The 25023-nt window shown below is 45.1% G+C and overlaps 1 protein-coding gene across 2 annotated transcripts in view; it reads right to left on the bottom strand.

Moving 5' to 3' along the window:
* Positions 1 to 1857: 1857 nt before the first annotated feature.
* LOC137430148 (folylpolyglutamate synthase, mitochondrial-like) overlaps positions 1858 to 25023 on the bottom strand; it is a 62933-nt gene continuing 39767 nt past the window's right edge. For both annotated transcript variants that reach the window (XM_078780331.1, XM_078780332.1), the window contains 3 exons: positions 18917 to 18992; positions 3607 to 3667; positions 1858 to 2895 (listed from right to left, as the gene is read on the bottom strand). In XM_078780331.1, the coding sequence (XP_078636457.1) occupies positions 2399 to 2895; positions 3607 to 3667; positions 18917 to 18992 (634 nt within the window). In that variant the 3' untranslated portion in view covers positions 1858 to 2398. The remainder of the gene's footprint in view (positions 2896 to 3606; positions 3668 to 18916; positions 18993 to 25023) is intronic.

Raw genomic sequence — 25023 nt, 5'->3', positions numbered from 1 at the left:
ATGTAACTCCGAGGGAAAAACATCATTAGCAAAGGGCATCAGTGGGCGGAATCGCATACTTCAGGATTCCAATATCCATGCATTAATTTGAAGTGTAAGGCAAGCAAAGCAGGCAAGTAACTGCAGATCAATTGACTGTACATTTCAACCGGGGACACCAGCAGCCAGTTTCATCAAAAACGGTTCGCCGAGAACTTCACAGAGCGGGATACCATCGTCCGGGTTGGAGTGCACAAACTGCTCATCACACCTAGCAATGCACAATTGCGAGTCCAGTGGTGCAAAGAGCACAGACAATGGTCTACATAGCAGTGTAGAAATGTGATATTGTCAGATGAATAATCCTTCACCATGTTCTCATCAAACATATGAGTGCATATGTGGTGCCAACCTACAGAACTCTACAACCCTGAGTGCTTGGTTACAACAGTGAAGGGTTTTGGTGGTTCTGTAATGTTGTGGGGCACATTTTCCTGGCATGGTATGAGTACTGTCGTTCCCTCAGTAGGCAAGGTCAATGCCAATCGCTACCTAATGGTACTGAGTGATCATCTTCACCCCATGTTGCAGCATTTCTTTCCTGCCGGCAGGGGTGTCTTCCAGGATGACAATACATCTTAGGACAATTCCTTATGTTATATGTGGTTAGCTCTTATGCGAGCCTCGACTAAATATACAAAAAAAAACCCATCTGCACAACACGTATGGTCGCCCAATGATATGATGAGCCCGATACTGACGTTATCCATATGTCAAGGCCTTATCCATCACCAGATCTGAACCCAATCAAGCATTTATGGGATATTGTGGAATGATGCCTGAGACAGCGTTTTTCACCTCCATCAAACAGGTGGGAGTCGATTGACTTTCTCGTGGAAGAATGGTGCCACATCCCTCTTGCAGCATTCCAGACGCTGGTGGACTCTATGCCATGGCACATACAGAACATACTGGATGCACGTGGTGGCCCAATGCCTTATGAAACGACCAAGTGGTGAATGCATCGCTAGGTGAGCGAGATAATGGTCAATGGCCTGTTCGGAGAGCAAGATGTCTGGGTAATCAATAGCTCAATTGGTTGAGCCAAATTGCAATAATGTAAATGGCTCAATTGGTAAACCAGAGAGCTAAAAGTCATTGCCTCACTAGGTGGGCTAGATTGGTAGTCCAAAAGATTGGTAGTCAATGGCTGATTAGGTGAGCCAGGTGGATAGGTGGTGAAAGGCTTGCTAGGAGAGCAAGAAGGTTTCATGGAAAGGTTGTCCAGTACCAACATTTTAATATGACTAATGGGAAGCAATTATTGTTAACAAATAAATAAAACCAACTGCCATGGCTCCAATACAAAGTCTACCAAAAACATTGCATACACCGACATGAAAACTCAAGAAAACTTGGCATCAAACAGAGTTAATCAGAAACCTCAAATAAAGATTACTTGGGAGTGTATACAGTGTAAATAATAATTACCCCAAAAGGATAATTAGGATTTCTGGTTGGTGGGCAGGGCCCTCGTAAAAATGGGGATGGTAGATCGAAGCATCGACACAGACAGCGGCTGTTGACGTGATATCCGCAAAAAAGTGAATAAATCACAAACTCGGTTAACAGCTTTCAAAAACGAAACACCTGAGGGGACGAGGGACATGGGGCAAACTTATTGTCTCGTCGTGGCTAGTAATACCCCATCTCTCCGGCAGGGATCGGCGAACTGCGTGCACAGGGGTAAATTCACCACTTGCCTCACCGTCCTCGGAAGGGGAGGAAAGGGTGGATGGGTGGGGACAGGTGGCATCATGAGCATGCATGGAAAATTGGGTGGAGATCTGCCAAGCCGTTTTCAAGACAGAGACAGAATTTTAGTATGATACATTTATTTGGCAACAGTTACAGTCCCCAAAATACCGATGCAGTTTGTAGATACCTGCACACAGCAGGAAGGACGAAAATGTCTGTAAACATTCCAAGCTGATGAATTTTCAATGAATTCAATGGTTAAAAGAGCAGTTTCACATTTAACCACCAAGCAATGGTGATGATCAGTCACGCATGGCACAATGACACGATTGAAGGACAATCTGGTAAAGGCGTTCAAGGAAGCTCAGTATTGATGAATTCAAGTTTGTACAAGCCAAAAAGTAGGACAAAATGAGCGGAAAATTAAGGATTGGAATGGAGAAAAAATGAAGACAGAGGCCGAGAGAAAAATCCGTTTTAAGTAAAAAAGATCATTCAAATTCATCTAAAAGGCTCACGTGATTTAAAAAAAGTTCCTTGTAATGAATGAAATTCCAGGCGATAAAAAGCAGCAACCGATCGGTGGTGATGCTGGTATATCTTGTGAAAGAGTCGGAGGTGTAAAGGCAGAATGGAGAGAAACATGGAAGCAGACGGATGATTAATCAACATTGGAAAGCAAAACCTTCAAGGTGCAACCCACAAGATGGAGACTTCCAGTAACTAACACGAGCACTTCCCGCTCCTGCTCATCCTCTTCCATCGTCTCTTGTTTTCCTTCTCCTCTATGGGCCGTCTCCTTCCGCCTCAATCCCACGAATCCCTCGTCAAAGCACCGATTGATTCCGTCATGGATTTCTGCTTTCTTCCTTCCATTCCTCATTTCCTCAATGTCCTCCAAATATCCTCCCTTTATGGCACCATTTTCTTCTCTTTTTCTGTCTTGTCCATCACGTTGCATCACACGAGTCCACATCTTCAACCAATCGAGTGAATCAGAAATGTTGGGAAAAACCAATGACGGAGCAGGAACAGAGGATGGCTTGTGAAGACGAGAGTAGAGGGAAGGACTCTCTTTTTCCAGCCTATCCCACATTCCCTTGTATTCCCAGGATGCTTTGATCATGGCAGAAGGTGTAACCTTAAGGTTTTTCTGATCTGTGGAGAAATAAATCGTACAATTACTCAAACACCATACAAAGCAACATCGTATAACATGTACACCATACAAAGCAACATCGTATGACATGTACACCATACAAAGCAACATCGTATGACATGTACACCATACAAAGCAACATCGTATGACATGTACACCATACAAAGCAACATCGTATGACATGTACACCATACAAAGCAACATCGTATGACATGTACACCATACAAAGCAACATCGTATGACATGTACACCATACAAAGCAACATCGTATGACATGTACACCATACAAAGCAACATCGTATGACATGTACACCATACAAAGCAACATCGTATGACATGTACACCATACAAAGCAACATCGGATGACATGTACACCATACAAAGCAACATCGTATAACATGTACACCATACAAAGCAACATCGTATGACATGTACACCATACAAAGCAACATCGTATGACATGTACACCATACAAAGCAACATCGTATGACATGTACACCATACAAAGCAACATCGTATGACATGTACACCATACAAAGCAACATCGTATGACATGTACACCATACAAAGCAACATCGTATGACATGTACACCATACAAAGCAACATCGTATGACATGTAATGATCCGTGTGAGTGTAATGAGGCAAATTACGGAAAAACAAAAGCACCCATTAATCAAGTGAAGGTTTGGTAAAAGTTGGAATAGGTACCTTGACTCTGATTTTGGGACGAGATATTGGGACAAAAGATGGCAAAATCAAACGTGTATGCCTGAAAGAGAGGAAAATAAGACTTCAGTACATCACATGAAACCTTTTTGAGGAAATTATTAATCAGTTTATCTAAAACAGACTCAGATGTGAAAGGGGGAGGGATTAGGGTTCGGGTTTTGTACAAAGTATTGCGAATACTTTGGGAAATTTCATTCGGCAATTCTCAATTTATATGTCTCAACCTGCATAACAGTTTGTGCATAACAACCTGCATAACAGGTCTCAACCTGCATACCTGCTCCCTCCCAAAATATATATATTTTTAAATAATTACCTCTGCCACCGAAGGTGGATGGAGGTTATGGTTTCACCTCTGTCTATCTGTCTGTCTGTTTCCAAACAGGATATCTCAAAAGGTTGTGGACAGATTTGGATGAAATTTGGTAGAGAGTTTGTATATGTGACAAGGATAAAATGATTAGATTTTGGTGAAGATCCGGATGCGGATCCGAGATGGTCGATAGGTTGGGTGTGTGACAAGGAAGAATCGATTCGATTTTGGTGAAGATCCAATTACGGATCCGGATACGAGTATTTATTAAAATCATAAGTGATTCTTCACCATTGAAAGGGCCAAAACGATATACGTATCTGTATAATAATACCGTAAGGACTCGACTTTGTTATCCCTTTTACGCTGCACCCAGTGACCCGATGCCCACGGCACTAATGGATTCATGATCTACGAACCGCACTCTTTGTTTATCACGTACAGCCATACTCGAAAAATCTGAATTAGCCGACGTTGGGGCCCAAAAGCATCCGATTAACGGCCGATATGACGCCATCTTACGACGCCATCGTATTGGCGTCTGCTGGGTGAAGGCGCAGCAAGCCGTCCGCTGATTGGACAGTCGAAGGCGACAGCAAGCCGTCCACTGAGTGGACAATCCAGAGCATGCATGCCGCCATTTGTGCCGGTGTCATCGATCGCGGTGTGCGCTAACCTCATCAGGTGGGTTTACCATAATTTATTCCAGATACTGGTGATTACGACGAAGTGAAACCGATCAGCAGCCCATCAGTATCATATAAAGCAATAAATAACAAGGCTTCAGCTTCTGAAAGCTTAAAACAAAGTGTACTTCGCCGAGTGACGAAACGTAGGCGTAGGCCTAGGCCCTACCTATCCAGTTGTGTTTCCGTTGTGGCCATGATCTCAACAAATGGCGTAGGCCATGTGGCGTCGGGTAGGTCATGATCAGCCCCCTCCCCCCTCCCCCCCCCTTTGTTTCACCAACTCCTGCATCTGCCACCGTTCATGATTATCAAAGTAGGCTTTACCCTGTTCACGATAAGGTAGAAATCAGTGAGTTGTATACGAAGAGATAAAAGGATGGCATTGACTTCGAGACGGTACGTGATAGTTGGCTGCGGCTGGCTGATGCCACGTTTTTTTTTTCTAAGTGCCATGGATGCTGATGGACATAATAAAGGTATCGGCTGATCTCTCATCGTAATATTACCCGATGGAAATTAACTGTTTCTTTGTTTGTCATTTCCTGTGCAATAATGTCAAATTGATAAGTCAGACATCCTTTTCTATTGACAGCTGCTCTCCTTTTCAATGGCATCGTCTATTGATATGCATGTTCTTCTTTCATATAATTTTACACATTCACAATCAGTATTTCAATTCTTGCAGACATTGGAAAGGAAGTTGACTCACAGGCCAACTCTCTGGCTCAATCACAGGCCGACGCACAGGCGATGTAATTGTGAGTAGCATTTTTGCACAAGTGAAAATTGAAAATACACGTTTTTGGTATGTGGCTGTGTTATTTAGTGTTTGTTTTGTCTCTAACAATATAAAATACAAAGTCAGGAGGTGACACTTTATACAAAGTGTAAGTTGGATTCTACAAAGTGTTGCCTTTTTCTTGATTTTGTTCACACAAATCCAACCCACGCTATATAGAGTCTCGTAAAAAATACTTTTCAAATGCCGGCGAAAGAGACAGCTAGAAGGCAGGGGAAGGAACCTCAGGACCAAGCATCAAAGGCAGTCTGAACGCTGCACTGCCAAAGCCCCTGAACACTGCAATGAAGCCTCTACTGCCATGGATCAACCACACCACTCCACTGCCAAAGCCCCTGAACACTGCAATGAAGACTCTACTGCCATGGATCAACCACACCACTCCACTGCCAAAGCCCCTGAACATGGCAATGAAGCCTCTACTGCCATGGATCAACCACACCACTCCACTGCCAAAGCCCCTGAACACTGCAATGAAGCCTCTACTGCCATGGATCAACCACACCACTCCACTGCCAAAGCCCCTGAACACTGCAATGTAGCCTCTACTGCCATGGATCAACCACACCACTCCACTGCCAAAGCCCCTGAACATGGCAATGAAGCCTCTACTGCCATGGATCAACCACACCACTCCACTGCCAAAGCCCCTGAACACTGCAATGAAGACTCTACTGCCATGGATCAACCACACCACTCCACTGCCAAAGCCCCTGAACATGGCAATGAAGCCTCTACTGCCATGGATCAACCACACCACTCCACTGCCAAAGCCCCTGAACACTGCAATGAAGCCTCTACTGCCATGGACCAACCACACCACTCCACTGCCAAAGCCCCTGAACACTGCAATGAAGACTCTACTGCCATGGATCAACCACACCACTCCACTGCCAAAGCCCCTGAACATGGCAATGAAGCCTCTACTGCCATGGATCAACCACACCACTCCACTGCCAAAGCCCCTGGAACACTGCAATGAAGCCTCTATTGCCATGGATCAACCACACCACTCCACTGCCAAAGCCCCTGAACACTGCAATGAAGCCTCTACTGCCATGGATCAACCACACCACTCCATGCCAAAAGCCCCTGAACATGGCAATGAAGCGTCTACTGCCATGGATCAACCACACCGCTCAAACAGTCGATTCCTCGGCCGTCAAATGTTTCCTCAGGTAGAACAATTCTTTTCTGGAACAATGGACAATGTTTGTGAGTACTGTGCAGCTCTTCGTTTCCCGAAGGAAGCATTAAACTGCTGCCACAATGGTAAAGTTGAACTTCCACCACTACATCCGTATCCATCTGTATTGAAAAATTTATTTCTGGGTACTGATGACAGAAGCAAAAACGTTTTAGAACATATTCGACAGTATAATAGCGCTTTTGCTCTGGCGTCGCTCGGTGCCCAATTGGCTACGCCACCAGGTCTAGGCCCATATTGTTTTCGTATCCATGGTCAGATTTATCACTAAACCGGTTCCCTTCACCCTGAACCAGGTGCAGAACCCGTTTACAGCCAATTGTATATTCTAGAAGGACATCTAGCTATTGAAAAGAGAATGAAAAATCAGCACAATCAAAATTGTTGACGTGATGTTATGAGTCTCATAAACAATAATTGTCTTACACAGCTTAACCCTTACATTGCTGCTTATAAGAATATGCATCAAGTTGAACAGGCGCAAGCAAGAGAGGCCGCTGAACGTGGTGCTCCTCCAACAAGCGTCACCATGTACATGAAGCTGGGTGGTGACCAGCGCCGCTACAACGAGCCCCGTCATGACGAAGTGGCTGTTATTTTCGTCGGTGACAATGGTGCTCCACCTCCCAACAGAGACATTGTTGTGTACCCACGTGGTGATGCTCCTCGCAATATTTCTTACATGTCTTCTAATATGGACCCCATGGTGTATCCTCTTTTATTTCCGCGAGGAGACCTTGGCTGGTCACTAGATATGAAACATTGCTCTCAGCGCCAAACTGCAAAGCGGTACAGGGTAACCATGCTACAGTTCTATGCATACCGATGTGCAGTTCGACGTGGCTTCAGTCCCATCCACTCTGGTGGGAAACTTTTTCAACAGTACTTGGTTGACTGTTATGTCAAAACTGAAGCATCCCGCCTAGACTTCACCAGTCGTAATCAATCGTCTCTACGCATAGACCTTTATCAGGGATTGATGGATCACGTTGGTCGACAAGCCGAATTGTCAGCATTGTCTCCTGGTAAAATTGTCATATTGCCTTCAACATTCCAAGGTAGTCCTCGGGCCATGGCACAGAAATACCAAGACGCAATGGCTATCATCTCCAAGTATGGCAAGCCTGACCTTTTTCTTACTTTTACTTGCAATTCGAAATGCAAGGAAATAACCGAAAACTTGGGTCATGGTCAGAGAGTAGAGAATCGACCCGATTTGGTTGCTCGAGTTTTCAAACGTCACCTGGATGCACTTCTTGCTGACATAAAAGTACGTCATGCTCCGGGCTTCACCTGCTCGGCTCCATCGCTGTTTCCTCGGGCCCACTCCCGTTGGTTGTGTCGATTGTTTCGCCTCCTCACCCTTGGCCGCGTGCTCGCTTTGCCTTCGCTCCTGCTGGCATGGCTCTGCGGTACTCTGCCGCAAGGCTTCTCCTGCTTAAAACCCGCTCCACCCCATCATGCATCTCTGCAATCAGATCGAATGGACTCCTGCGTCGACCCAGGTACATTCACCGTGGCTCCGGTCGTAAGTTTGTTTATTTACAATCAGGTCACTCCATCCCCATCCTCTGGTCGGCTCAGCGCACTCCCACTCATCGTCCCAACACACCTGGTCACAACAACGCACAAAATCGCACCTCCTGTCTGCGAACCCTGGCCAAATCACCTGGATTCATACCCGCCGTACAAAACAACATCAAGCTCACCCTGTTCAATACCCGGTCCCTCAACAACAAATGCCTCATCCTGAACGACTACATCCTGGAAAATAAACTGGACTTTCTCTGTCTCACTGAGACCTGGCAACAACCACTGGACTACTACACGCTCAACCTCACCACACCCAATGGATATTCTTACATCAATAAACCACGCTCGGAGGGCCGAGGTGGTGGAATTGCCGTTATTCACCGACAAGACATCAAGACCAACCTCATCTCCATCTCATCTGCTCCATCATTTGAACACCTGGCTTTTAAACTCTCTGGTCACACACAGTCAGTCATGGCTGTTGTCTACCGCCCTCCCAAACCACACCCATCATTCCTGTCTGACTTCTCCTACTTTCTGACCCAGCTATGTTCCCTCTCCCCCTCAATCCTCCTCCTTGGTGATTTCAATATCCACATGGACTCCACTGACTCCACGCTAACCACTGACTTCACTGATTTACTCACCTGCTTTAACCTCACTCAACATGTCAACTTTCCTACCCATAACCGTGGTCACATTTTGGACCTTGTCTGCTCTACTGGACTAATTTTGCACCATCTCTCTGGCTCCGACCTCACTCTCTCTGACCACCTAGCCATCACTCTGACCATCAACATCCCCACCCCAGCACCAAGGCATTATCGCACTATCAACTTCCGTAAGCTAAACGCTTTTTCACCTGCCTCATTCTCATCGACCCTCTCTGAAAAAATGTCCACTTCTCCCTTCGTTGACCTCCACACCCCTTCTGACCTCACTGACTACTACAACCACACTCTCTCTTCCTGCCTTGACCAAATTGCGCCTATAAAAACCAAAACAGTTTCTTTCACCCATTCTGCTCCCTGGTTTACCCCTGAGCTCCGCCTAATGAAAACTCGTGCTCGCCAACTTGAAAGACTCCGCAATAAAACAGGTCTCACAGTTCACTCCCAGGCCTACAAGGACCACATACAACACTATAAAGATGCCCTCTCCCGCGCCCGCTCCGCCTACTACTCTCAAATTATCCACTCTGGCTCCGGAAACCCAAAAGCACTCTTCTCTACAATAAACAAACTCCTCAGCCCCCTGAACACCACCACCCAGTCATTCACAATAGACAACTGCATCTCCTTCCTTTCATTCTTCCAACGCAAAATTGAAAACATCTACAACAGCTTGACCACCGCCGCACCCGCTCCCCCTCAAACCACCTGCCCCCCCTTATCCTGCCATCCCCTGTCTCAATTCTCCCCAGTCTCCCCTACTGACCTCTCTGAACTCCTCATCGGAATGAAAACTGCCACCTGCACTCTTGACCCCATCCCCTCCAGCTTTGTCAAGGCCTCCCTTCCTGCTCTTTCTCCACTTATCATTGCAACAATAAACTCCTCCCTGTCTACAGGCATCGTCCCACCATCCCTCAAAATTGCTGCTGTTACCCCCATTCTGAAAAAACCTGGACTAAACCCTGACACCCTAAATAACTTCAGACCCATCTCCAACCTACCCTTTCTGTCAAAGGTTTTGGAACGCGCTGTAGCCACTCAACTCAAGCATCACCTCTCTGCCAATAACCTGTATGAAACATTCCAATCCGGATTCCGGTCCAACCACAGTACTGAAACTGCTCTCCTCAAAATCACCAACGACCTTCTCCTCTCCTCTGATGCTGGCAACCTCAACATTCTCATCCTCCTCGACCTCAGCGCTGCCTTTGACACCATCGATCACACCATCCTCCTCACCCGACTTGAAACCACCTTTAACATTACCGGCACTGCCCTCTCTTGGATTAAATCATACCTCTCTGACAGACGTCAGTTCATCTCCATCAATAACTGCAAATCCCCCACTGCTCCCCTCCCCCAAGGTGTCCCCCAAGGTTCAGTTCTTGGCCCCCTCCTCTTTATCCTTTACCTGTCCCCCCTCGGTCACTTAATCCGCCGTCATGGTCTCCAATTCCACTGCTTCGCCGATGACATCCAGCTTTTCATCTCCACCAAGTCCATCTCCACCGCCACCCACTCTATCCTGACAAACTGCATCACTGAAATAAAATCCTGGCTTCAAATCAACTTCCTCAAACTTAACTGTGATAAATCTGAAATAATCATCATTGGCCCAAAAACGCTCACCAAGTCCACCCATAACTTTGCCCTCAACATCGACGGTTTCCCAGTGTCCACCTCCCCTCACATCCGGAATCTTGGCATCATCTTTGACCAAACCCTCTCCTTCGACAAATACACTAAACAGATCACAAAGACAGCCTTCTTCCACCTGAAAAACATCGCCCGTCTCCGTCCATCCCTCTCCTCTGTGGCTGCAGAAACCCTCATCCACGCCTTCATCACTTCCCGTCTGGACTACTGCAATAGCCTCCTTTATGGTTCACCCTCAACAATCACCAATAAACTCCAATACATTCAGAACTCCGCTGCCCGTCTACTCACCCATTCCCGGACCCGTGACCACATCACCCCCGTCCTTTACAAGCTTCACTGGCTCCCCATCTCCCAGAGAATCCAGTACAAAATCCTCCTCTTGACCTACAAAGCCCTCCATAACCTGGCCCCATCCTACCTGGCTGACCTCCTCTCCAGACACACTCCCACCCGCAACCTCCGCTCTGCTGGTACCAACCTCCTGACCCCCCCCCATCCGGACCAAATTTAGATCCTGGGGGGACAGGGCCTTCTCCATCGCTGCTCCCACCCTCTGGAACTCGCTACCTCACACCATCAGAGACTCCTCCTCACTCACCACATTCAAAACATCACTCAAGACCCACCTGTTCAACACTGCATTCAACATTTAACCCACAGCATCTAACCCCTGACTATCTCCTCTCCTTCTCCCTCCTTTGTGCTTTGAATATTTCCCTATTGATTCTTCTTTTTTGCAATTGTCTTTATGTTTTGCTATGCGTTATGTTTTGCACTCTGTCAAAGCGTCTTTGGGCTTCCTGAAAAGCGCTATATAAAATAAATGCATTATTATTATTATTATTATTGGGTAAACCAGTCGCTACTGTCCATGTTATCGAATATCAAAAAGGAGGCTTACCGCACTGTCATTTACTCATTGTACTTGATGCAGAAAGTAAGTTGCGGCATTCAGAGGACCATTGACTCACTTATATGTGCAGAAATTCCAGATCCAGCCATACAAGCCCAGCTTTATGAGGTTGTCAAATCAACCATGATTCACGGACCATGTGGGATACTCAATCCCCGATCAGTCTGCATGGACAGTGGGGTTTGCACCAAAGACTATCCAAAACAATTTCGGCAACAAACCATGATTACTGCTGATGGTTATCCCCACTACAGACGCCGGGATAATGGACGCACAATCAAGATTCGTAATGTGCAGGTAGATAACAGATGGGTTGTTCCATATAACCCATGGCTTTCCAAGAAATACAATGCACATATCAATATTGAAGCATGCATGTCAGTCAAAAGCATCAAGTATTTGTTCAAATACATATACAAGGGGCATGATTGTGCTAATGTTGAAGTTAGACAGACTAACGAACTCACTCATTACGAAATATCGACCTACCTCGATGCGAGGTATGTTAGTGCTCCAGAGGCCTTCTGGCAACTTTCCGAGTTCCATATGCATCAGCAGTCACACTCCGTTATTCGATTGCCTGTTCATCTTCCCCGTCAACAACCAGTATATTTTGAGCAAGGGCATGAGCAAGAGGCAGCACAAAGAGCCAGCGATACTCGTACCATGCTAACTGCGTGGTTTCTACTCAATTCGCATGATGAAAGTGCGTGGCAGTGGATTTACACTGAAATTCCCAACCATTATGTCTTCACATCTGACAAAACGTGGCAGGCTCGGAAGCGTGGCGGAGGAAATGTCATAGCTCGCATGTACACTGTCGGTCCCAAAGACATGGAGCGATACTGTTTTCGTCTACTGCTTTTACATGTACCTGGGGCTACCTGTTTCGATGACATTAAAACTGTTGGTGGCGTCATGGCATCTTCATTCAAGGATGCCTGTCTTATGCGTCACCTTTTGTCAGACAATGATGAATGGGACAGTGCACTAACACAGGCTTCTTCATTCCGAATGCCTTGTGAATTGAGGTCCCTCTTTGCCACAATATGCATCCATTGTCAGCCACAAGATCCAGTGACACTTTGGCTAAAGCACAGAGAATCGCTCATTGAGGACTTTCGTCGTTCCAGTGATTTACAAGTGGCTGAATTGCATGGTCTGCAACACGTTCAAGCAATATTACTCGATGCTGGTCTTACTTGTGCTGCTTTAGGTTTTCCGAATCTCCCAGACGAAGCTGAATTAGACTCCGAATCTGGTTCCTTTCCACACGCTGAAATGGCAAAAGCTCAGATACCCCTTCTGAACACTGAACAGAAGGTGCTATTCGATGCTGTGTGTGCTGCAGTGGTGGAGGTTCAGAGTAAATCACCGCCACGACCTCGCTGTTATTTTCTCGATGGTCCTGGCGGTAGTGGCAAAACTATGCTTTACAATACGTTGATTTCATTTCTCCGTGGTCAGAGTCTCAGAGTTGCTTCAAGTGCATGGACAGGCATTGCCGCCACACTGCTCAACGGTGGTCGGACTGTTCACAATCTGTTCAAGCTTCCAGTCCCTATCATTGATACGTCTACCTGCAATATAGCACCAAACTCTGCCCATGCTGAATTGCTTCGATCAGTCACCATGTTTATTGTTGATGAAACATCAATGGTCCCCTTACATGCTCTCAATGCCATCGATATAGCACTGAGAGATATAACTGCTACAGACGTTCCCTTCGGTGGAAAAAAATTTCTTCTTGGTGGTGACTTCAGACAGGTATTTCCAGTTGTCCAGAGGAAGCCGCATGCAGTCATTGTCGAAAACTGTCTGAAACGTTCTCATCTTTGGCACCATTTTACTGTTGTAAAACTGGAAAAACATGCGAGCCAACGAGGACCAAAAATATTTCGCTAAGTGGCTGATTGAACTTGGCAATGGTCAACTTCACAAGCCTTTCCCTGACACTCACCCGGAATGTATCGCACTTCCCCCCCAATTTAACATTGTAAAGGGAAAAATAATAGACTGTTTTCGATGATGTGTCAGAAGCAAATCTTGCTCAAACGGTTATTCTGAGCCCCACCAACGAACATACTCTGAAGCTAAATGATGAGGTCTTGGACAGAATTCCTGGTCCAAAGACAGTCTACTACAGCACTGACTGCGCCATTTCTGATGACAATGAAGAGGCTCAGAGCTATCCAATTGAATTTCTCAACAGCATAACACCTTCGGGGATGCCGCCCCACCGTCTAAGCCTCAAACCAGGGGCTATTATAATGCTTCTCAGGAATCTCGATATTCGTCAAGGTCTTTGCAATGGCACTAGACTTCGCCTTCACCACCTTCATTCCCCACGTACTTGATGCAGAAATACTAACAGGTGCCCACCAGGGACAACGAGCTCTTATACCCCGTATCAGACTCGCCCCATCTGATGCCAGTTTACCCTTCGTTCTACAGCGAACTCAGTTTCCTGTTCGCCTGGCATATTCAATGACCATAAATAAAGTCCAGGGCCAAACATTCCGTAAACTGGGTATCTATTTGCCTGCTCCTGTCTTCTCCCACGGCCAGTTATATGTGGCATGTTCAAGAGCACGGTCGTTCAAAGATGTGTATATCAAGGTTGATAATACGAGTACGCAAGGAGTCGTCAGAGGCTTGACTATTACCCCAAACATTGTTTATACAGAAGTTTTAAAATAATTTCAACCTCTGATACTGCGTTCATTGTATTATATTCCTACTGCTCTGCCTTGACATTGACGCTTACCAATGCGCCAGTATGGGGCTAATTCCAGTCGATTTACTAATCCGTTCATTTTTTTAAAGTCTATGGTTCTACTGCTGTTCCTTTCCATTGACACATACCACTGCGCCAGTGTGGCCAGAGTGGTGCTATGCCGATTCCTATTACGAATCCATTCATTTTTCAAAAGTATATCGTAGCGTTGTCATTTAAGTAGATTGCAATAAATACGTTGTTCATATACACACTCTTCATTCTTATCTTTCTTCCTAACTCTTACTCGGACAAGCAAATCCCCTATGCCATCCATAATGGTACACTCTATCCATACACCACATCCTCCCTTCCGTGGATGTTCCACGGGTTTCGGATAGTAACATTATAGTGGGGCAACTTAGCATAACAATTGTGCATTTTGTGAGGAAAGCACCAAATTTGGCACACTAGTAGACGATCATATTATGAAAAGATCGGGATATTGGGCCATCTCAGATTCAGAGATTTGATTTTTGGAAGATTTCGATTCGATTGGGATCGAAGAGAACGCCTTCTTCGTCTTCTGTACAGTGAAGTTGCCAGCCCTGAATTCTCTGGCTACATCTGGGTGCTTCATCGGGAGTGCAACCATGTCCCTCAGGTGAACAGGGACCCACCTGGCATAGTGTGTGTGGTCTAAGGCATGGAACCATGGGACCAGTTCCGTCAGGGCATCAAGGTACATTGTGAATGAAGCCTACCAGAGAACATACGTAGACCAGTACCAACATCTCTAGTTCCAGCACAGTTGCCCAGTACTGAAAGTTGGGAATGTCTTCTCCTCTCTGGTGACACCGGTCTTCGAACTCAGGCAGGTCTTCTGCATCATCAGCATATGTCATACAGTGGCGTTCATACGCACGGTGTTGCAGGACGTGCAATGCCGCTGCAGTGATTTGATGAGCTCTTCTTGTGCGGGTGACGTGGGCAGCTCGCAGGAAGGAGTCGGCCGTCCCTGGCGTTGCAATCTCAGCTTGCAAATCTGCAAAATCTGCAAAATCTGCAAATCCTGCAAAAAATCAAATCTCTGAATCTGAGATGGCCCAATATCCCGATCTTTTCATAATATGATAGTCTACTAGTGTGCCAAATTTGGTGCTTTCCTCACAAAATGCACAATTGTTATGCTATATTTAGCTTAGCTGCCGGACTATTATATTTCAAAAGGTTGTGGACGTCTGATGCCAAAACTTGTTGGATGAGTTGGTTGGGTGACACGAACAAGCCGACTAAATTTTGGTTATGGTCCGGATCCACATCTGGCCCATCAGTGGGATACAAAACGTAAACTGTTCAGCCTGGTGAAGATATGCTCTCTACCGAGTGCTGTTCTAGTTTAAATATTTTTGGGTGTGTATTAGTATATACTTGATCTTGAATGGGCTTTCGTACATATAGTACTGTGCAAAAGTTTGGGTTATTGTCCCCCGTCGCACCGCGGAGCGAAAGGGGGGACTATGGTTTTCCCCTCCGTCCGTGTGTGCGTCCGTGTGTGTGTGCGTGCGTTGAACCTTGAGCGGAATATCTTCAAAAAGAAATGAACTACTAACTTCTAATCTGGCGTGTGAGTGTATCTAGGCATAAGGAAGAAGGCCATTGAAAATTGGGTCGCCACGTCAAAATCCAAGATGGCCACCGCCATATATGTCTGAACCTTGTGAGCGAAATATCTTGAAAAATAAGTGAAGTACCAACTTCTAATCTGGTGTGAGGGTGTATCTCGGCATAAGGAAGAACGCTATTGAAAATTGGGTCGCCACGTCAAAATCCAAGATGGCCACCGCCATACATGTCTGAACATTGTGAGCGAAATATCTTGAAAAATAAGTGAAGTACCAACTTCTAATCTGGTGTGAGGGTGTATCTCGGCATAAGGAAGAACGCTATTGAAAATTGGGTCTCCACGTCAAAATCCAAGATGGCCGCCACCATATATGTCTGGACCTTGTGAGCGGAATATCATGAAAAATAAACGAACTATTAACTTCTAATCTGGTGTGTGGGTGTGTCTCCAACCCACTCGCAAAAATTATCGACTCTTCCATGTTTCCGGCGTCTTCCACTTTGTCAACTCACATCACTTCACCGACGGGGGACCTAGGCGTAACGCTTGTTCCAATTATATTTATACTTCAGAGTAAATTCATCAAATTATCAGTGACTATCAAGTTGCCCGCGTCCGCATGGGATTCTAAACTGGGTAGGGATGAAGGTGGCAAAAATGCAAATGGCGTCTTCTGTCATCAAGCTGGCAAGCTGGGAGCAACAATTCGCATTTATTGCCGCATCCGATGCAATGTAAATGCTCTAATGACAGCGAGGTGCTCCACCTGAAGCTGTTTGGTCGATATATGTAGCTTTTTGATGCTTTAGGGTTCATAATAAAAATTTGTATTGGTGTCAAAGCCAGTGACCAATTGCAAATTAATAGATGGACAACAGTTAAATTTGTTTATTGTCATAAATTAACACCTTTATAAATTTACGTGAAACAAACTGCTCAAATTAAATAGAGAGCTACCACATGCAGTCTAAAGATTAAGGACATGGGAATGGACATTTCAACTCTTGCTTTACGTTTCCGAGCACAATCTTAGCTTTGTGAATGGAAGTGCAAACAAGGCAATTTGTGTTCTGCAGCATTTAAATATATAATTAAATTTAAATAAAACAAAAGTTTTAAACCCAGTACAGGGTGGCTAGAAAGTAACTTTACCCCACATCACCTCCTCACCCCATCCCCCCTTTTCCCTTAATAAATCATTTGTACTCCAACATACCGATTCAATGACTAATTAATCACTAAGTAATGCACAACAACACCGTTGCATACAATAATGTCGTTGCAAGTGTCATGTCAAAATTTTCCAAAAGAGCGACGAATTCATCAATATGGCTGAAAGATGTCATGGCATGGATGTTTATCCTCGCCAACATGTAATGAACCTGGGATGTGTTCAGTTACCTAGTTTCTTGGAGAGCGCTAACAAAGTATCAAGTAGCTTTTATTTATAAAGTAGCTTTTTTCGCCTCTGCAAAGTAGCTTTTATTCTCGTTCGAGTGTTTTCATAACTACCAAGGCTGATAGACGCCAGAAGAGATCGCTAAAGTAAGTTATAAATCGGGAGATCGTTAAAACTGGGAATTGTACTTCTTCGCTTTTTTTTTTTTTTTCTTTCTTTCTTTTTTTCCCCACCAGCCGAGCACAATAAAGGCTGAAGTGATTACAATGATTCTAATTTCTAACGTGAGGAAGTAACTGTCTCTGGGCATTAGGCATTGTTTAATTCACCATGCAAGCTCTGAGGGGGCGGGCGTAATCCAAGCAGTACTCGCTATATCAAATGGTCATGTGACCTGTGGTAAAGTTTAAATTTCCTCAGTTGAACAGTTTCCAATGTATACTCTTGACAAAATGTAGACAGAGGGTTTTAAGGGTCCTCTGGTCTTTTAGGTCTTCGGAATCACGATCAAATGGTCATGTAACACATGGTAAATTTCAATTTCCTCTGTTAAACGGTTTTCCATGTATGCTCTTGACAAAATTCAGACACGTACGTATGTACTTGACCGATCGCTTACCCCCTTTTTGCTTCACGCACACGTGGGAAAAGGAAGAAAGGAGGAAAAAAAGAGAGGAAGAGATGAGGAGGGGAAGAAGAGGAGAAGCAGAAATGCCAAATTTAAAGGCTTATGATTGGCTCAAATTTCTCGATTTTTAGCTCACCTGAAACTTCTTATGGGATGGTGCATCGTCCGTCCATTAGTCTGTCAGACAGTAAACACTTGCAACTTCTCTGAAACTGCTGATGGGATTGTGACCAAACTTGGCTAAAATTATATTTGGTATGTTGAAACTCAAGTTTGTTCACGACATTAAAATTAATTAATTAATTAATTGGGGCTTAAAGGGGTCGACTAGTGGTCAAAGTGGGTCCAGGTTTGAACTCCCAAAATAGGTATTTGCTTTCTTCTCTGAAACAACACAATCAATCCCGATGAAACTTGATCCCAACCTTCATCACCCGGAATGCACCGAAGTTTTTTCACTGCATTAAAAAAAAAAAAAATCGGGTCCTGAAGGGGTTTCCAGGGGGTGGGGGTTGGGTGCTTGCCCCCCCTCCCCCCACCACCACACAAATAGGCATTGGCTTTCTTCTCAGAAACTACACATACAATTCCGATGAAACTTGACCACAACGTTCTGTTCGTCATCCGTGATATACCAAAGGTTGTTCGCGACATTAAAAATAAATAATTGAGGTCTAAGGAGGTCTACGGGAGTTTGAACCCCCCAAAGTAGGTATTTGCTCTCTTATCCAAAACTACACACGCAATTTCAATGAAATTTGACCACAACCTTTATCACCGTGATGTACCATTTGTTCACGGAGTTTGGGAAAAATATATATATATTGGGGTCTAAAGGAAGGGGGTTGTACCCCAAAATAGGTATTTTTTGTTGATGAAAGTCTGATGATTACGTTAGTATGATTCTACACACCATCCTGTCTCCTAGCCACCATTGAAATTGTTTGGAAATACCGTGATACTGTTTAAAATACCTTTAGTCGGTGTAGTATACTGCTTTATTCTACCAGGTGAGCGGGTCAGGTGTATTGCCCCTATTTTTACATTTATCAATGTTGATCCCATCTTCAATTACAGCAAATTAATCGGCTGTGTTTGTAATCAAGACATTCACAGGTAAGCTGCACAACACCTGTAGGAGAGAAAGGAGACTCTGTGCATCTCTCTGGCCAGTTATGTTGAAGAGCAAAACTCGTTGTGGAGATATCCTGTGAAGGAAAATAAAGGTAGGTAATGGGAAGGGAGAGTTCAAGATCTTTAAAATAATAATTCATAAGAGGTGGACATTAAAGTCACAAGACATTCATCCTCACTAGCCGTGCATACCTGTTGCTTCACCGATGGGTTTATTCAAAAGACAGTATGTTGTACGACACAAACATGTTGCATATCTACTTGTGAAGCTCAATGAGAATGTAAAACGAAGTGAAACACACAAAAAATGTTTTTTTTATAACATGTTGTTGTTACCAAAGGTTGACGGAGGTTATGTTTTCATCCCAGCCTGTCTGTTGGTCTGTCTGTGAGCAGGATATCTCAAAACGTCATGGACAGATTTGGGACGATATTTAATAGACACATTTGAGTGTGTAACATGGAGGAATTGATTCAATTTTGGTGAAGATCTGGATCCAGATCCGGATGTGAGAATTTTTTTAATTTTTCAAGTGATTCTTCACCACAGAGATGGGGCCAACACGACATCTCAAACAGTTATGGACAGATTTGGATGAAACCAAGTGGACAACTTGTGTAGGTGACAAGAACAAGCGATTCGATTTTGGTTCAGTTCCGTATGCAGAACATAAAACACAAACTGTTCAGCCTGGCAGAGGTATGCGCGCAACAGAGTGCCGTTATTGTTGGTGCTGCAGTGGTGGCTATGGTTGTTTGTGTGCTCCTTCGGTATACATATTACTATTTCTTCGAGAAATATTACTACATGTAATCTCGTGTGCTCCTTACATGTTCTTATAAAGGATTCCTGCTGAATGAATGAATGAATATGAATGATCGTTTTGAGGCCATTTTCCCTGCTAGAGCGGGGGTTAGCCTTGCGGGCCCCATGACAATCATGGTTCCCTGTTTGAGGCAGTTTTTATGGCCGGATGCCCTTCCTGACGCCAACCCTTAGTCGCCTCTTACGATGAGCAGGGATACGGTGTACCTATTCTAAACCGAGGTACACACCGGGACACACCTGCTCTTGTAGAATAAATGTTCCCATTGGAACTGCTGCATTAAACTCGCAGTCCAGCTTCCTCTTCTTCAATCCCTGAAAGAGGGCTTTTAAAAACTGGCGTCTTTATAGTGAAATAGACACAAATTTTGGTTCCGATTAAATTGATTATTACCTTTTCAACCATATAAATCTTTATATTAGCATTCTTATATATCTATATGTTAGATTATTAAATGTACATATTAGATTACCTATAAATTAGCATTCCAGCGGTTAGTGGGGGGGCCAATGTAGCAGATTGAAATGCCCGGTGAAATTGCTTGTTAATTTTTGGACACTGGTTGGGCTGTCTTTAGGGATGATATAAGTTCTAGAAAAAATATGTCTCCAATTGTTTCAAGTTCTTTATGGCGGCCATTTTGGATTTTCAAAATGGCGGATGTCGAAAACGTAAAATTCCATTATCTTGGCTTCTAAATGACCTAGAGTTTCGATTCTGGTGTCCAGTTGTACATTTTTGGGGATAGAGAATTGAATGAAACCTTCTTTAATAACCTACAAGGGATAAAAATAGGTTTTTATGGCACAGCCGAACCAGTGTCCAAAATCTAACTTAATGCACATCTATCTTAATTGTTATTTGTTATTTGTATGTTCCAGATTCGTGACCCTGAGCTATGATGGAGCCAAAAAGCAAGAAAACCAAGAAAGAAACTGATTTCACACTTTGCATTCAGTGCCAGGATCCCCAAGGTGCACTAGTGACTGAGCCAGCACTGGGCTCATATGCAAAGTTTCTCCAGTTCATCCAGGAGAGGGCACGATATGGTGATGCCGACTTCAAACAGATCAGCGAACGATTAAGCTGTTTCACTGCCACTGACTTGAGGAACAATAAAGCAAAGTGGCACCGGGCATGTTATGGATCTACATGCAACACTGCTCACCTGGAGCGTGCTAGAGTTCGCCACCAGAAAGCCTGCGAACATGGCGACACCCAGCATCTTCATAAGAGGTGTGGACGTCCTTCTTCTGCACCTGCAACATGCCGCTGCAAGTACCTCAGGTTCTACGCAAGACGAGACTCTTCGCTTCACACGTTCATCATCAACTCCATTCAACAGAGACCTTTGTTTCTTCTGTCAAGAGGTCACTAAGGAAAGTGTACATGTTGTATGCACGTTCAACGCAGGTAAACAGCTGAAGAAAGCTGTTGAAGAAGGCAGCAACCACAAGTGGAAAGTTCAGCTGAGTGCTGCCATCAGTGCACATGATGCTCATGCGATCGACGTCAAGTATCATCTCCCATGCTGGGTGCAGAATGTCCAACGTGCTCCCAAGAGTGGGACATCAAGTGATGACAAAGAACACATACTGCAAGAAACTAATGTTATCAAAATAGCCGCAGACATTGAGTTTGTCAGCCTTGTTCGCTCTCTACTCCAAGCTGGTGAAATTCTCAACATGTCTGACCTGAAGTCGGTTTACTCCAGGATTCTTGACAATAATGGTGTGCACAATGTCCCATCACCTACTACCCAAGGCATGAAGGAGAAAATCAACTCTCACATTGATGACGTTCACTTCATGAAACCAAAACGTCGAAACGAGTCAGACTGTGTATTCTCCACTGCCGTGCGTGATGCAGCTGTCGAAGATGCAATGACGAAGACAAATGAAAAAAACATCGAACAACTGTTTGAGAGTGCCTCTGTTCTCCGCAGTGCCATTGCTTGTCAGAACAAGCACCCATGGCAATTTGAAGGAGAAATGAACACTGATGATGCTGAAAAGCATGTACCCAAAGTACTCTATGCTTTCCTCCGCTGGCTACTGGAAGGACCAGCCACGAGCATTGAGCCAGAGACTATGCGCTCAGCCACTATTCATCGAGATGTTATAACCATCAGTCAGAACATCATGTACGGCTACAAGTCAAAACGCCAAGTCACGTACAAGCCCAAAGAGCCAGATGCACCATTCCGCCATCGCTTAGAATGGCCACAGCAGCTTGCCGTTGCCATTGTAGTCCATCAGTCCACCAGAAACAAGAAGCTTCTGGATTTCCTGCATGGGTTCGGTCTGTCTGTTGATTATAGTCGGATCTTGCGGTTGGAGACACAGCTGGCCAACTCAGTCATAGAGTCTACGACAGAACAGGGTGTATACTTTCCAAGAACCATGCGCATAGGGACGTTTGTCTTCTTTGCAGTGGACAACAGTGACTTCAATGAAGACACACCTGATGGGAAGCGGACACTCCATGCTACAGCCTGGGCACTCTACCAACGACGGGAACATGCACCCTCCACAGATGAACATAGAACACTGACACTACATGACCGAAAGGCCAGACACCGCTCACTCAAGGTTCTGACTGCTCCAGACTTTGTTCCTTGCCAAGCACCAAACAAACAATCTGCCACAGGTACCACGTATAGCTTCAAGACACGGTCAAACCCAGATGTCACCAAGCCGTACTCTGCGACGGACACAGTGTGGCTACTTTCACGCACAATCATGCGAACAGCTGAAGCTGAGGACGTACAAGACGACATCATCCCACCAGATGACCAGCTGCAAGCTGCAGAACCCCAGCATGCTGACCCTGTTGGGTCACTCGTCCATGATCCAAAACAACCACCTGGCAGTAGGATCAAGCATCACGATATCCCAACTTGGACAGCCTACAACTCACTGCTCTCCTCTTCGAAGCCTCTGACAGAGGTCAACGCCCTGCCATTGGTAGCAGCACCAGCCCATGAATGGCAAACACTGATAACAGTCTTGAAACAGACACAGCAAATCAACTGCATGGTCATGGGTCCCGATAGGAAGACAGTGATCACCTTAGACATGGCCCTGTATGAGCGAGCCAAACAGCTGGAGATGACCAGAGATGACTGCAAAGGCAAGTGGGTACTGCGACTAGGGGAGATGCACACTGTGATGGCTGCACTGAGGGCTGCTGGGAATGCCATAGAGGACAGTGGTCTTGACGAGGCTTGGTCTGAGGCTGATATCTATGGCCCAACAACGACCAGACAAATACTGGAAGCCAAGCACATGAAGAGGGCTTTGGAGGCCCACATCACCACTGTCCAAGCCCTCTTCGACCTCTATGTGGACGAATTCTTCCAAGAGCATCCCCATCTGAGGGGCCCATGTACCCAGTCAGCACAACAGGTTGCCCAGAGCTGTCATCTACACAACCGAGAGGAGATGACAAGCGCGCAGAACAACATGCTAGCTGTCCTCGAGTCAAACGAAGTCCTGGAGGCCATGGCAAAGTTTGATGAGAGGAAAGAAGCCAAGAGTCCACTGTTCAAGTTTGTGCGACGCTACATGCGGATGATAATGCTGATATACACATTCATCCGTGCCACCCGTGATGGACAATTTGAGCTTCACCTGTCTTCACTGGATGAGATGTGCATATACTTCTTTGCACATGACAAACAGAAATATGCCAGGCTGACTCCCCGGTACCTTGCAGAGATGAAGGCCCTGAAGATGACAGATCCAGGGATCTACCAAGAGTTCATGGATGGGAACTTCAGTGTCCATAAGAATGAAATCCCCTTCTGTGCTGTAGGGGTGGACCATGCACTGGAGCACATCAACAGGATCATGAAGGTGACAGGGGGTATTGTGGGCATTACCCAGAATGCCAGTGCCCGCGAAAGGTTCTTTCTGACAGCACCAGAGCTGAGTAGGCTTGCTGAAGAAGCCCGTCAGATGGCTGGCTCACAATCAGCTACACGCAAGGAGCACCACGACCTATCAACCACAGTCTGGGCTCGGCAGGAAGACAGCATTCGTCGACTGAAGAATGTGATCAGAGAGTCCATGAATCCCATGACGCATGTAGGTGTATAAATGTGTGTTTATTGGATTAAGTATCCGCAAATATGTACATTTGGACACCAAAATTAACACTCTAGGTCATTTAGAAGCCAAGATAATGACAATTTCGGTTTTCAACAAACGCCATTTTGATAATCCAAAATGGCCGCTATAAAGAACTTGAAAAAAATGGAGACATATTTTTTCTACAACTTCTATCATCCCTAAAGACAACCCAACCAGTGTCCACAAATTAACATTTGAATTCAACGGGAAAACATTGGCCCCCCCACTAGGTACCATTTTTCATTATTTTACGACAGTCAGAATTACTACATTAAAGCTCACGGTCCTGCTTCTTCTTCAAACCCAGATAGATGGGCTTTTAAAAGAGGCATCCTTGAATCAAACAGACAAATTTTTATTCCAAGTAAATCAATTATTTGCTTTCAAACGGTGCATTTTTTAAATTCTACCACAGCAAGAATCCTTTAATTAAAATTAAGCGTGTGCACGAAAGGATGGACGCTTCTCATTTTAGTAAAATGGGGGCTGGGGGTTGGGGAGCTACCTCATAATAAATATCTTCCGTGTTTCGGTTCCTCGTTTCGGTTTCCGGTTCCTCGGGCGAGTGAAGCGTACTTCGAGCTCTCCACGGCATCGAAGTTTAAGTGTTTTCCCATTCTTGTCTTTGTCAAATTTCCACTGGTTATTTTGCTGTGTATGTGTTATTGTGTGTTTCTGGTTGGTATTGGTTTGTAATTCGTACAAACTTGTGTGTAGTTAATCGTTTTCTGAGTCGTACCTCGTGCGCGGCCTGGTAACTTGGGGCTTCCCTCCCCCGTCGGTGTTTTGTCGGTTTGGGTTATTTCCTCCGCTGCATTGCTTGTTTCTTTTATTTTATTTTCTCCCCCTCACCTCACCTCCCTAGACAAAGAATTCTATATTGATTCTTTCTCCCCTCCCGGACACGTTTGTTCGCTCTCCTCCTCGTCTTGGCTTGTGCCCCGCCCCCTGTATCTCGTTTCTCTCCCGCCTCTGCTCCTTCCTTCTCAAATCCACGTTCTCGCTTGGAGACTTTTCCCAGATTGTTTTTCATGGTTTTCATGGTTCTGTTTGGATATTGTTGGAATATGTTTAAACTGCAGCCGTGATGCTGACGCCGCCCCCCCCCCCCCCCCCCCCCAGAATTTCCATGTTTTAAACGTTTC

The sequence above is a fragment of the Myxine glutinosa genome, chromosome 6 (assembly GCF_964187855.1).
Source record: "Myxine glutinosa chromosome 6, kmMyxGlut1.1, whole genome shotgun sequence".
NCBI lineage: Eukaryota > Metazoa > Chordata > Myxini > Myxiniformes > Myxinidae > Myxine > Myxine glutinosa.
Note: the sequence above shows the minus strand (reverse complement) of the source record. Positions and strands in the feature narration are given on the sequence as shown.